The sequence below is a fragment of the Trachemys scripta genome, chromosome 7, assembly GCF_013100865.1.
Source record: "Trachemys scripta elegans isolate TJP31775 chromosome 7, CAS_Tse_1.0, whole genome shotgun sequence".
In the NCBI taxonomy this organism is placed as follows: Eukaryota; Metazoa; Chordata; order Testudines; family Emydidae; genus Trachemys; species Trachemys scripta.
Genome location: NC_048304.1, coordinates 18,495,988 through 18,510,215, shown reverse-complemented (window position 1 = coordinate 18,510,215; position 14,228 = coordinate 18,495,988). Strand labels below are relative to the sequence as shown.

Below are 14,228 nucleotides of genomic sequence, written 5' to 3'. Positions count from 1 at the left end.
CTTTGCTCCCAATACTTCTGTTAGTCTTAAAGGTGCCACAGGACCCTCTGGTGCTTATTCTCTGGTAGTAGTTAATACCTAATGCTTTAGATAAAGGAAAGATTCTGTGCTATAACTATGGAATTGGAAACCTGCACCTTGCAGTGTTGGAGCATAGCATATGGAATGCAATAGTGGGAGAATTAATAGAAAAAGAATAAAAAAAATGTAATGGTCTTCTGAAACGTCACGAGTATATCTCCCTAAAGTAGTTTAAGGGACGGACTAGGAGCAGCATAGCTGAAATGCTGTGGTTAACCAAATGTGTTTTACTTCTATTAAATATTGGAGCAGATACAGCTTCAAAAATACATCTTTATTTTCCTAAGATGCCACTCATACCAAATGGAAAGGTCTCACACTTTGCACTATAAATAGGACCGTTAAAATGTTTCACACTAACCACTCAGTCAAAAACAGGAAACAACCTGAAATGAAAGCTTACAGACATGGATTTGTAATAAGTGTTATGGCTTCATTCTCTGGTTTACCATTATTCCATCTGTCATTCTTGTCACAGAATTTTCCCTGTGGAGGGCAGGATTTGAGCAAGACAACTATTGACAAGTTCTTGCATGGTGTGCAAAAGAGCTAATTTACATTCATGCAACTTAGTAGTTGCCTTATACTATTTTACTAGATATTTGATATCCGAATACTGAAGGCAGGTCTCTTCTACAGCTGTATTTCTTTAGTTCTAATGACTACAGTTTGGAATACATCAATGCTTTGGTGTCTGACAGTCACAACCAAGAGTCTATAGTTACCCAGTGGAACACTGCTGGCAACTTAATACAGGAAAAGACTGCTGCATATATAAAAAGATTAAAGAAATACTTTTTGGGAAAGATTAAAATCATAATTTAAAACAGATGCCATTCTATTTTGGAAGACACTTGATTTTAGTTACTTTGTACAGTCAAACTTCTTGAGAATGAAAAATCAAGTGAGCTTTGCCTTTTGCTGTTATAAAAATTACTAGAATATCAATAAAATTGTGAATTTAGCTACACTGAAAACCAGTAGAGCTTGAAAGAAATTCTGCTCAAGTGCAGTTTATACTAAACATTAGCTAATATCTTAGGGGGGGGGGGGCGTCTTAATTTTGAAAACAGCTGGGGTACTGCCACTTAACTGGTTCGGAGTTTCAGGACATTTGCTCTTAATTTTAGTGTAGTCTAGTGAAAAGGATAGAAAGACCTTCTGCAGACAAGTTAGTTTGGATAGAAATGCATGTGTAATGGCAAAAATGAAAACTGAGTTGCCTTTAAACTACTGTCCTTATTCAAAATGGCAGTGCAAGAAATGCTACAAAAGTGGGAACGTCCAAGAGACAGTTTCTATTTTTCAGTATTGAATTGTAATAGTAAATTCAGATGGCCTCACTTAAGCCCTTTAATAACATGCTGAATAATTTAATATACTTGTTTTTCACTCCCTCTGCAGCATACAGCCCTTTTAACCTTCGTCTTATTGCCAACTTATTTAATCAGAAGTCTGACTCACATAGCTGAACTAGCGGTCATTTTCTTAAACAGCAAACTTTTTTTTAAGCTGAGGCTAGCTTTGAGACAGTCTTCTACCTGCCTATGCAGCATCTATTTCACTTACGTGTTGTGGGGGGAGGAGGGTAATGGGGGAAGGATAGAGAGGACTTTAATTCATGTCCATTGATTCTGTGGTAGGTAATGAAGCTGAATCCTTCTGAATGCTTTCATAGAGTGAAGCCATTTCAGGATTGGCTCTGATTTGAGAAGAAAATTCAGCCATCACTGGACTTTTCTCTACTTCAGGGATGGTTAGTAGAGCAGCTACCGCCCTCATTGCTGACCGTTTCAGTTCATCCTGCTTTTCAAATTCCTGTTTCACTGAACCAGCTTTTACCTAAAAAATGTAAAACACCGCCCTTAAATGGGATCTGGAAAAGGATGAACATATGCACAGTCGAAGTGGGAGGGAGTCAGAGAGGTGGGATGGTGATTTTTGCTTTTTTTCCAAAAGCAATCCCCATGGACTTAACTGATTCAGAGAGAGCAGAATTAAATGGACACTGAGCATTGTTGAAAATGCCCACAGTAGTCGTATTTCATCATTAAGATGATTATGAACAAGCTAAATTATGTACATGTATTCACAAAAGGCTATTTCTGCCTTGATACCTACACGCATCTCCATTAGCAAGTGCTACATAGATACATCAGTTTAAGTTACACATCTAACATAATAAATTCTAGGTACAGTAAAATACATCTGACCAAACTAATCAACAAAACTAAATTTCCTATTGGCAGCCAAGGTGACTAGGTATTCATGACCTCAATTATAATTGCTCCACCTATATGTGAAGATAATACTATTACATGACATCTAGCAGCTGTGGTTACTTTTTCACTGCTTGGTTTTAATGTCTCTTCACCATAAAGTCTATAATTAGGTTAAAATGGCAACTAAACATTACCCTGCTATATGCACGCTGAATACTTTCCTGAAAATAAATTTGCTTTGTATTAGTTTTTTTTTTTTTACACCTGCAAAGCCCACACAGCTATGGGAGAGGGAGCTGCATTCTATTGTGGCTTGCATATCAACAGAGCTGTTTTAGTTCCTAGTGTAGAAAATATTTGTCACTGGTTGGAACATGCACGGTGACTTTGCAGGGATGGCAGTTTGAAAACCCATCCTTTTATTTAGTAATTGAGCAAGTCTGATATAGAAATATTTCAAAGCCCATAAACATGGAACATCACAACATTATTTTTATAGTCTATTTTTTCAGAGCAGAACCACAATTGAAGTCTCAAAACTCAAATGATCTTGAGTGCTATTTACTGCACGTATGGAAATAAGCAAACTATGATTTAAGTAGGTTGAGTTTAACGTCAAGACCACAGTACCATTTATTACTTTAAATATTTTCTGCAAAGTTTTTAAGAACTTGACAAAAATTCCATTCCATAACAAATATTTTAGATATTGTAGGCCCCAAATTGGCTCATTTTCAGCAAGTTCTGACAAATGGTCTAAGGCCCCATACCTTTCAGAAACATTTAATTTTTGTTTTATTACAAATGTGAAATTCTTGCTTTTACCAGGGATTAAGACCCAGACTGCAGTACCAAAGAGTGGTGCTTGTAGACTTTCCGGATCTTGGAAAATCTCTATTGCACACAGAAGCATAGTACTGACTTTTTTTCCAAAATCGCAGACACTCAACTGAAGCTTTCATTTAATCTTACCTTAGTAGAGCAGGTTGCCTGCAGGGGTTCAATCAATCGCTCTAGCCTTTGTAGAACTGCATTAGGACACAGTGTGGAGAGTCGAGCCAGCATGATGAAAGTCAACATCTAGAGGATTTTTTTTAAAAGACTGATTTAAAATCTCTCAGATCCCCCTCGAACCCAGAACCCTTCTATCAAGTCCCCATGCACTCTATTGCAACAATTTCAGACAAATCACTGCCTCACATTGCATTGTTCTCTGTCGGATGGTTTTCTTTGCACTCATAAAGGGTATGTCTTTTAGACAAAAGAAAGGTTTAGATTCTAGAAAATAAGCATGCATCAAATTCCAAAGCAATACAGAATACACAGGACCCTTCTGAGTATTTAAAAACAGGCCAAATCCTGCAGCCTTTAAGCCTTCTCTCATGCAAAATCTTTTGACGTCAGTGGGTGTTTTGCCCCACTGAGTACTACAGGATCTGGCCCTCAGCAGAAGTCAAATTTGAAGGGGGACAGAGGGAAAAGATAGTACTCTTACAAGCTTTGCCTGTAAGAGATGCCAGTGACAGTAAATTGAGTGTGGACCAACCCTAAAAGAATAATAGAAGGATTGAAAACTGTTCAGAAGTTCATATAGTAAAACTAATGTGGACAGAGCTGAATCAATACACAAGTATTTACATAAGCATAGCTTATTTCTAAAAAGCTGTACCAGTATGAACAATTTATTCTAGTGCAATTGCATCCACACAAAATTCATAGATTTCAAAGCCAGAAGGGACCACTGTGATCATCTACTCCGACCTCCTATATAGCCTAGGCCACGGAACTGCCCCAGAATAATTCCTAACATGTCTCTTTTAGACAAAAACATACAATTCTGATTTAAAATGGTCAGTGAGAGAATCCACCACAACCCTTGGTAAACTGTTCCAATAGTTACTCTCATTGTTAAAAATGTATGCCTTATTTCCAGTCTGAATTTGTCTAGCTTCAACTTTCAGCCACTGGATCTCATGATACCTTTCTCTTGTAGATCAAAGAGCCCATTATCAAATATTTGTTCCCCATGTAGGTACTTATAGACTGTAATCAAGTCACCCATTAACCCTCTCTTTGTTAAACTAAATAGTTTGAACTCCTTGAGTCTGTATCACTATAGGCAGATTTTCTAATCTTTTAATCATTCTCATGTCTCATGGCTCTTCTCTAAATATAAATAAATAAATAACCCAGAGTTCTCTGAACCCTGTCCAATTTTTCAGCATCCTTCTTGAATCGTGGGCACCAAAACAGAACATGGTATTTCAGCAGTGGGTCACACCAGTGACAAATACAGAGATAAAACAACCTCTCTACTCCTACTCAAGATTCCTGTTTATGTATCCAAGGGTCACATTAGCTCTTTTAGCAACAGCTTCACACTGGCAGCTCATGTTCAGCTGATTATCCACCATGACCTCCAAATCTTTTACAGAGTCACTGTTCCCAGGATAGGGTCTCCCGCCCTATAAGTAAGGCCCATATTCTTTGTTCCTAGGTGTATACATTTACATGTAACTGTTTTAAAACACATGTTGTTTACTTGTGTCTAGTTTACCAAGCAACCAAGAGCACTCTGAATCAGTGACCAATCCTCTTCATTATTTACTGCTCCCCCAAATGTCATCTGCAAACTTCATCAGTGATGATTTTATGCTTTCTCTCAGGTCACTGATAAAAGTGTTACACAGAGTAGGGCCAAGAACAGACCCCTCTGGAACCTCCTACTGGAAACACATCCACTCGCCGATTCCGTTTACAGTAATATTTTGAGACCTATCAGTTAGCCAGCTTTTAGTCCATTTAACATGAGCCATTGTTAATTTTATATCGTTACAGTTTTTTAATCAAAATGTAATGCAGTACCAAGTTGAATGCCTTACAAATACTAATTACCTTTATCAACTAAACTTGTAATCTCACTTAAAAAAAAAAAAGGTATCAAGTTAGTTTGACAAGTTCTATTTTCCAGTAATTCCTGTTGATTGACATTAAATTTTATTACTTTCCTTTAATACTTTATTGAGTTCCATATCAGTTGCTCCATTATCTTGCCCAGGATCGATGTCCAAGGCTTATTGAAAATCAACATTACCATCCAGTGAGCTCCACAGCCAGCTCTTTAAAACTCTTGCATACAAGTTATCTGGGCCTGCAGATTTCAAAATGTCTGACTTAAGAAGCTGCTGTTTAACATCCTCCAGCGATACTAGAGGAAGGGAAAGAGTGTCACCATCATCATATGATGAGGCAATCTGTTTTTTTCCTCAGATACAGAACAGAAATATTTAACGCTTCTGCCTTTTCTGCATTATTATTAACTATCATTTCCATCTAGTAATGGACCAGTACTATTGTCAGAATTATTTTTGTTCCTCATATACTTAAAATACGCTCTCTTACTGTCCTTAACTCTGCTGGCAATAGATTTCTCCTGTCCCTTTGCTTCCCTTATACATTTTCTACAATTCCTAGCTTCTGATTTATATGCATTACTATCAAATTCCTTTTTCTTCCATTTCATAACTGCTTTCACTTCCCCTCTAAACCAGATCAGATTTTTAAACCAATATGGCCGCCTTCCTTGACTGTGGCATGTCACAGTTTTCAGAGCCATTGTTTCAGGTTTTGCAAACTGATGCAGACATCAGTACATCAGTTGCACATGGGTTATGTTTTCAAGGCCAGCGCAGCAACTGTAACAGCTAGTAACCTTTTTTTAAAATAAGAGGAAGCCTAAATACTAGAGAACAAGAGCAGCATGAAAAGGGCGCCAGGCACTGAACCATCACACATCGGTGCAATCTGAGCCCTGGCCTTCAGTATAGTAAATAAGATCAAAACCAGTTACTTCCACTACTCTTGAACAGATAAGGAGAGGATGTTACCCTAATGTCATAATGATCCTTAAGTCCATCCTCCACGTGGTTCAAGTATTCATAGATGTCCAGTCGGTCAAGGCAGCTTTCCAACAGTGAGTACATGCATTCAAAGGCAGCTTTCCTCACATCAAGGCCATCATCCACTGTGTGCTTGAACGGTCCCATTTCTACCTTAAAAGGAAAGAATGATACACCTGATCACTATCAGTGAGGAAGGCTCCCTACTGCCATATCTGGGCTACCAACTTAATGCCTACTAGATGTTCTTCTCCCACTCACCTGAGCCCCAAGGGTTCCACCCAACTATTTGCTCATGAGAGCATCATAGCATATTCCTGTCAATTCTATGTTGACCAAGACATTGACATACAGAACCCATGAAGCAGCAGCACTAGTCTACGTACCTCCCGTATCAATTCCCTTCTGATCTTAGTTTCATTGTATAAGTGGGGTAGGACAGTGTTTAGCATGTCTCGGATTAAAGAAGGCTTATTGTGAGCAGCAGAATTAAACATGGCTAAAGCAACACGTCGAACATTCAAGTCAGGATCCTGAAGAGTCTTTAAGAAGTCACCTGCAGGACAATAACATAACATTTGTTTGACAGCATTAAATGCAATGTTTTAGTATTTCTTCAAGATTTATCTACTGCTGATCCTCAGAGTAACATATGATATTTGAAGGAGCCAGGATATGAAGAAATCTTATACACAATTATTAAAAATAATTCTAGAAGCAAAGCTTATACATAGTGATGCATTTAGATCTATTTTCCCTTCCTTTTTCTGGGATAGGATTTAAACTATTTGAGGCAACAGGCTACATCAGGGGTATAGAAATACCAACGTGATGCTAGCCACCAGTGACTTCATCTGAGAGTCCAAGTGGAAGCCTTAGTTTTTGTAGAGGAAGTTTCTTTTCGATGCTCAGCCTAGATGTCTCTGAAGCAGAGTTTTTGCAGTTTCTCTTTGATAGCTCTCAGATGCAGAGACATGGGTGTCCAACCTAAGAAATATTTTACAAGACACTTGTCTGTGAAGCCAGAATCACAGGGGTTTCATTCTCCACTAAATTCATGGTTTCCATTCATGAGTGACACACATACCTGAAGGAGGAAGACCAGAACATATACTAACACTCACTCTGCAACCGCAGCATGGGACTCTAGATCTTTTTCATCTACATTTCTCTGGGGTTAAATTAGTCTCAAATCAATTTGAAAAATATCTTACTTGCAATACAAATAGGGCAGTGGTAGGGCCATTGATAGTGTACCAGACCTCATGTGCAGAGCTCACAAGATTTCGATAGGAATTGAAACTCACCTATGCAACCTTTAAGAAGTAAGTCAATAGGCTGTGGCTGATCTGAAATTGTGAATTTGATTGCAGTTACTACAGTACTTCGTGCATGCGGGGAACCTGCAACAAAGAGGAAACATAGAAAAAGGTGTGTACATTTACACAGTATGCTCTTTACTAGGGCTGTCTATTAATCGCAGTTAACTCACGCGATTAACTCAAAACAATTAATCGCATTAAAAAAATTAGTCATGATTAATCGTAGTTTTAATGATACTGTTAAACAATAGAATACCAATTGAAATTATTAAATCTTTTTGGATGGTTTTCTACATTTTCAAATATATTGATTTCAATTACAATAGTACACAGAGTAGACAATGCTCACTTTATATTGTTATTTTTTATTACAAATATGTGCATGTAAAAATGGCAAAGAAATTGTATTTTTTCAGTTCACCTCAAACAAGTACTGTAGTGCAATCTCTTCATTGTGAAAGTGCAACTTACAAGTGTAGATTTTTTTGTTACATAACTGCACTCAAAAACAAAACAATGTAAAGCTTTAGAGCCTACAAGTCCACTCTGTCCTACCTCTTGTTCAGCCAGTCGGTAAAACAAACAAGTTTGTTTACATTTGCGGGCAATAATGCTGCCCTCTTCTTATTTACAATGTCACCTGAAAGTGAGAGCAGGCGTTCGCATGACACTTTTATAACTGGCATGGCAAGGTATTTACATTCCAGATATGCTAAACATTCATATGCCCCTTCATGCTTCGGCCGCCATTCCAGGGGACATGCTTCCATGCTGATGATGCTCATTAAAAAAATAATTCATTAATTAAATTGTGACTGAACTCCTTGGGGAAGAATTGTATGTCTCCTGCTCTGTTTTACCCGCATTCTGCCATATATTTCATGTTATAGCAGTCTCGCTGATGATCCAGCATGTTGTTCGTTTTAAGAACACTTTCACTGCAGATTTGACAAAAACGCAAAGAAGGTACCAATGTGAGATTTCTACAGATAGCTACAGCACTCGACCCAAAGTTTAAGAATCTGAAGTGCCTTCCAAATTCTGAGAGGGATGAGGTGTGGAGCATGCTTTCAGAAGCTTTAAAAGACCAACATTCCGATGCCGAAACTACAGAACCCGAACCACCAAAAAAGAAAATCAACCTTCTGCTGATGGCATCTGACTCAGATGATGAGAATGAACATGCGTCAGTCCGCACTGCTTTGGATGGTAATCTAGCAGAACCCATTATCAGCATGGAAGCATGTCCTCTGGAATGGTGACTGAAGCCTGAAGGGACATATGAATCTTTAGTGTGTCTGGCACATAAATATCTTGCAACGCCGGCCACAGCAGTGCCATGCGAATGCCTGTTCTCTCTTTCAGGTGATATTGTAAACAAGAAGCAGGCACCATTATCTCCTGCAAATGTTAACAAACTTGTTTGGCTGAGCGATTGGCTGAACAAGAAGTAGGACTGAGTGGACTTGTTGGTTCTAAAGTTTTACATTTCATTCAAAAATAAAACAGGATTTTTTTGTACATGATTCTACATTTGTAAGTTCAACTTTCATGATAAAAAGATTGCACTACAGTACTTGGATTAGGTGAACTGAAAAATATTACAGTACTTTTGTTTTTTTTACAATGCAAATATTTGAAATCAAAAATAAATATAAAGTGAGCACTGTACACTTTGTATTCTGGGTTGTAAGTGAAATCAATATATTTGAATATGTAGAAAATATCCAAAACTACTTAAATAAATGGTTCTCTACTATTGTTTAATCGCACGATTAATTTTGTTAATCGCTTGACAGCCCTACTCTTTACATTGTTTGGATTAGAAACATGCTGCTCAGGGGAAATGTAATAAAGGAATAGAGAATGCCATACTGGATCAGATCACATCACATGTCCAAATCTTGCCTCCAACGCAATCTCTTGTCACGCAGCCCCCTATTCTTGTAACATCCTTGTTAATACCATGCACCACACAACTCTGCACTCCTTCAAAGACACTTCTTTTGGTTAATCTTTCGCTGATCTTCTCTCCAGCCTGGCTTTGCTCCCTCCAACTACAGCTGTACTACATTAAGATATTAAAAGATAGGACTCTACAAGATGTTTACACAGCGAACAAAAACATTTCCCTAGGCCTTTTACCATTCTTATCCTCGTCCTTCCCATTACCTGATGACAGCTGCTTTTTCAGCCTGGGCAGCAGCTGGGATGGATTCACTAGGGCCAGTTTCCCCAAGCATTCGGCAACCACATTTCGTGTCCCCTCCTCTGTGCACTCGCAATGGTTGAAAAGCAGAGCCCAAATATCTTCCACATAAGGTTTGAGGCCATCTGCTGGGGAGGAGCTGATGACTTCTTTTAGAGAATGGAGTAGCAAGTATTGTCTCTTGGGCTGGCTTCCAATTTCCTTCAGCATAAAGGGAAGATATTCCTTAAGATTTCCAGCACTGATGTTCCCCAGAGCATAGGAAGCTGCTGATTTCACCTCTTCGCTGGGAGAAGCAAATGCTTCCAGTATTACGGTTTTGAGCTCCTTCTGAGCACTTAGGTTCATGGTGCGACCCATCTCTGCCAGCGAAAGGAAGGCTAGCATTTTAACAGCAGCACTGGACTTGGGGTTCTTCACATCTTGAATAAACTGGCTCGCTACCCTGGTGGCTTCTTTTGGACATGCTGATGAAAGGGCTGCCACACACTTTGCGACAGAATAATAGGCTTGTTTATGTAAAGTCACAGACGCCCCACCAGGACTTGCATATATGGGGCTTGTTAGCTGTTTCATCAGCTCTGCATAACCCATGTTGGCTGTCTTTGTTATAACCAAAGCTTGAAAGAAGTCTATGATGGCATTCAGTGCTCCTCCTTGTAGCAAAGGGGAGTGGACAAGCTGAAAGAGTTCAGAAAGAACTGAACCACTTATCTTGGATAAGGCAGATGGATAAACCTTAGCTAAGGTAGTAAGGAACACGATAGCCACCTGAGAAACATGCAAATCATTCTCACTAATTAAAGCAGGAAGCTCTGTCAGCACAGACTCAACCATGGCAGGCTTGAGGCTATCGCTGTAGTTCTTAATTAATATGTCCAGAGCTGTCAGAGTACTCAGTTTCAAGGCACGTTGATTCTTTCTCAAGAAGGAAGCTAGAATGGGGAATCCTTCCCCTAGTATAGGTCTTAAGTCTATCTTCAGTGAAGAACTAGCAATTAAGGTTAATGCTTTGACTGTTGTTAGTCTGGTTATTTCATTTTTGAGCCTTTCTAGAAAAATCTTCAAGGTTGGCGGGAGATCACCACTTAAATGGTCTCCAAGATTGCAGACGATCTGTCCCATGCAAGAGATAGCCCGTTCTTTCACCTCCTGATCGATATCAGCAGCTTTCAGTCTCTTTAGAGTACCAGAAAAAAGGTCTTTCACATAGGGCTTGGCATCAAATGCACAAGATTTGTCCAAGGGCCGAATAACTTTCACAAGCTGCTGAGTGACCAGCAAAGCTTCGGATGTGATCTTATAAAAGGGGTCTCCAATACAGGTCACAACTGGAGGTAGCAGTGCCTTAATATGGGGATGAAATACTTCTGGCTGGTGGTTGCAGAGAAGAACATGAAGGAAAGACAGTGTATCAATCCTCATGTTGGAGGAGCTGGATTTATCAGCCAAGGAGAAAATAATACCTGTTCAGGCGAGATATTAACATATATTATCTTATTTCTTCAAATGATTTCACGAAGACTAAAAAACAAATTCTAAAATAGTTGGATACAAATCCAAACAGTTTCCTTTGCTCCACCCCATTGAAACCATATCTACACTAGGAGTGCTTCACCAATACAGGAATCCCAATATACTATATTGACAAAGCACTACTATTGTGGACACAGTTATACCAACAAAGCTTTGCTTTGTACCAGTATAGTAAGCCACCCCCGACACGAAAAACAATCTATACAGGTAGAAGCATAACTATGTCAGTAAGGGATTATACCTCATCACACCCCTGACCAACAGAGCTCTGCTGGCAAAAGCTCCTAATGTAGACATAACTTGATACACACGCATTCTCTCAGTAGCTGTTTATGCTTTCAGCTAAGTGGCAAGTCAGAATATAGCCAGTCCACATGGCTGCACTGGAGAGCTACAAAAGTAGTTTACAAGCACTTTAAATAATTCCTCCCCAGATCACCCTACAAATACTGACAGGTGGTTTTATAGCTATCCAGTTAGTGTGGTACACAGGGTTATAACTAGAAGTAATAAGATTAAATTAAGAAAAGGGAAAATCTAGCTGAACACCAGGAACTCCTACCAGTGAGACATGTCGAGCTGTGGAAATCTCAAAGAAAGGAGTGGAAACTCAACTGCTTGGGCTTTGCAAAATTAGACTGGCCAAAAATGTTAGACAAAATGTACTTTAGAGAATAATCCTGCATTGGCAGAGAGATAGACTGGATGTACTAATGGGTCTTTTCCATATCTAACTTCTATGATTTAGTCTGAAAATTGTTTTTCAGATGAGCCATCAGTAAAGTATTTCCAAGAGTCCCATTTACCACCCCCAACGCAATTTATTGTTCATATTTTCTGTTGTCTTGTGTAAACATACAGGAATTGAAGGTCATGGGATGATCAGGGCCAGGGGGTATTGAAAAGGCAGTTTCCCTAAACATTTACAGTAAGGACAAGCCCAAGGTCTTGGTAAGACCTCAACGTTAGGAGTATGTCAACATTCTTCGATGTGCACCCTTCACTGATTTACAAGGAGGGAAAGTTGGGTGAAAAAACTTGTGGGCCTGCAAATAAAACCCTCCCCCAATAAACATTTTTAAAATGTTCCATGAGATTAAAAGAGAAATAGAAAATGTCACTGCTATGGCCCCAATCCTGAGCTCAAAGTCAATTGACCAGTGGCAGCAGGAGCAGACCCTGTACCTTTTTAGTGTTTATAAACATCCAGACATTTTTTAAAAGGCAGGAAAGAGAAACACACGTAATTTAGAAACCTTATAGCACGGAGACAACCGCTCCCTACCATCTCCCAGCCAACAAACCAGTTTTACCAGGCATTAACGCAGAGATGTGATCTGCCAGGCAGCCAGGAAGAACATTGGCCAGTTCCGTAAGGAGACTGAAGCACCCTTGCCTCGATTTGATGCTTTTCTCTTTGAGCTGCTTGTGCAAGGCCTTGATTATGTTTGGAACCTGCAGTTTTAGAAAGCAAGACGAAAAGGAAAAAAAAAAAAAAAACCCTCATAGGTAACCAAGGCCTTTTCGATACAGAGCTATGCTAGCACAGCAGTTTACCCAGCTTAGCTCTACACACATTAATAATTCAGTGTGAGAAGAGAGAGCGATCAAAAATGAATACGTTCAATGGTTTATTAAAGGGAGACTCTGGACAATAAATTAGGGACTGAGAGAGAGAGAGGGAGAGGGAGTGTGGAATGAAGGGGTGGCAATTTAAACTCTTCTATTCATATATTTTAAGTTTTTTCTTTTGAATTCTATGAAAATATTTTAAGGCAAAGCTTCTCCTCTAGTTGCCACAGTAAAACACAGCAGCATTGCTTAGATGCTTGGATGTGTCTCTAACGAGGAGACGGAAGTGAAACTGACTAGTCAAGTTTCAACTATCTGAGTTGAACAAAGGTGAAGAGTAGGCTAGAAGTTAAATATTAATCCTGAAAGAAATTTAAGGACCTGATCCTGCAATTAGATCTGAACAAGTGGACCTCTGCAGAGCTCCAGCAAAGCCCATCCACACAGAACCAGTCACAGGACGAGGTATAAGTTATTAGCCACATGGATATTTTCTTTTTTAAATATTGACTTTATTTACATCAGTTACTTTAAATGGGCAGAAAACTACATTTTGGAAAGGATATAAATCCTTCTGCTTCAGGGTAAAAGACAACCGCTAACTGATGTGGCTAGCAAGATGTTTTCTCATGAGCACCTTATTCCATAATAACTGACTACAGTATTTCTTTCATCTTCCTCTGAAGCACCTGGGACTGGCCACTATCAGAGACAGGATACTGGCTAGATGGAGCCCTGGTCTGGTCTGGTCATTCCTACATTGCTAAAGTATGTTGACAGTACCCCGTTAGCGTATTTCAGAATTTACAAAATTGGTAAAAAAAAAGCCATGGCTTCTAACGTTTATTTAGTTCAATTAACTGTGAAGTGTGTACCCTGCAGAGTTACAAGAACACAAGCATACAAAGATATTATGAAACACTAGCTAATGGCTCCTGTAATGATCAGAGCCTGATACAGTATTAATGCTCTGCCACACCTATACATTGCATCTGAAATTTATCTGACTTCTGATGGCCTAAATCTGATATGTTTGTGCAGTAATTTATTCAATGGGTTCCTGAACAATGACACGTCTGCTTAACTGGAGCAATTGCTACAACAGCCGATGGATTTTACACAATGACCGAGGTGGTACCCTAGTGTCTGCAAACCCCTTCGCAGCCGGTTGCAGGTATGCCTGGCACAGATTATCCCACTCAGTGGCCCTGGGTTCACTTCAGAACACTCTTTTGGTTTATTGTTGCTGCTACAGGAGTCAAAACAATTATAAACATGCCGCCATGCTACAGCTCTGGCTAATTTTAAAAGTACACATTTCAAGAGTTAACAACATTCTTCCAGCACATTTTCCTCCTGTAAGCTACCAACAGTCATGGTGATCACT

At 39.2% G+C, this 14,228-nt stretch overlaps 1 protein-coding gene across 1 annotated transcript in view; it reads right to left on the bottom strand.

Annotated features, from left to right (window-relative positions):
* Nucleotides 1-288: 288 nt before the first annotated feature.
* Nucleotides 289-14,228, bottom strand: part of LOC117879984 (cullin-associated NEDD8-dissociated protein 1-like) — a 30,242-nt gene continuing 16,302 nt past the window's right edge. The window contains exons 3-10 of the mRNA XM_034775595.1: nt 13,683-13,717; nt 12,583-12,771; nt 9,697-11,199; nt 7,510-7,605; nt 6,589-6,758; nt 6,191-6,355; nt 3,276-3,383; nt 289-1,923 (exon numbers count right to left, since the gene is read on the bottom strand). Coding sequence (XP_034631486.1) covers nt 1,696-1,923; nt 3,276-3,383; nt 6,191-6,355; nt 6,589-6,758; nt 7,510-7,605; nt 9,697-11,199; nt 12,583-12,771; nt 13,683-13,717 — 2,494 coding nt within the window. The 3' untranslated portion in view covers nt 289-1,695. The remainder of the gene's footprint in view (nt 1,924-3,275; nt 3,384-6,190; nt 6,356-6,588; nt 6,759-7,509; nt 7,606-9,696; nt 11,200-12,582; nt 12,772-13,682; nt 13,718-14,228) is intronic.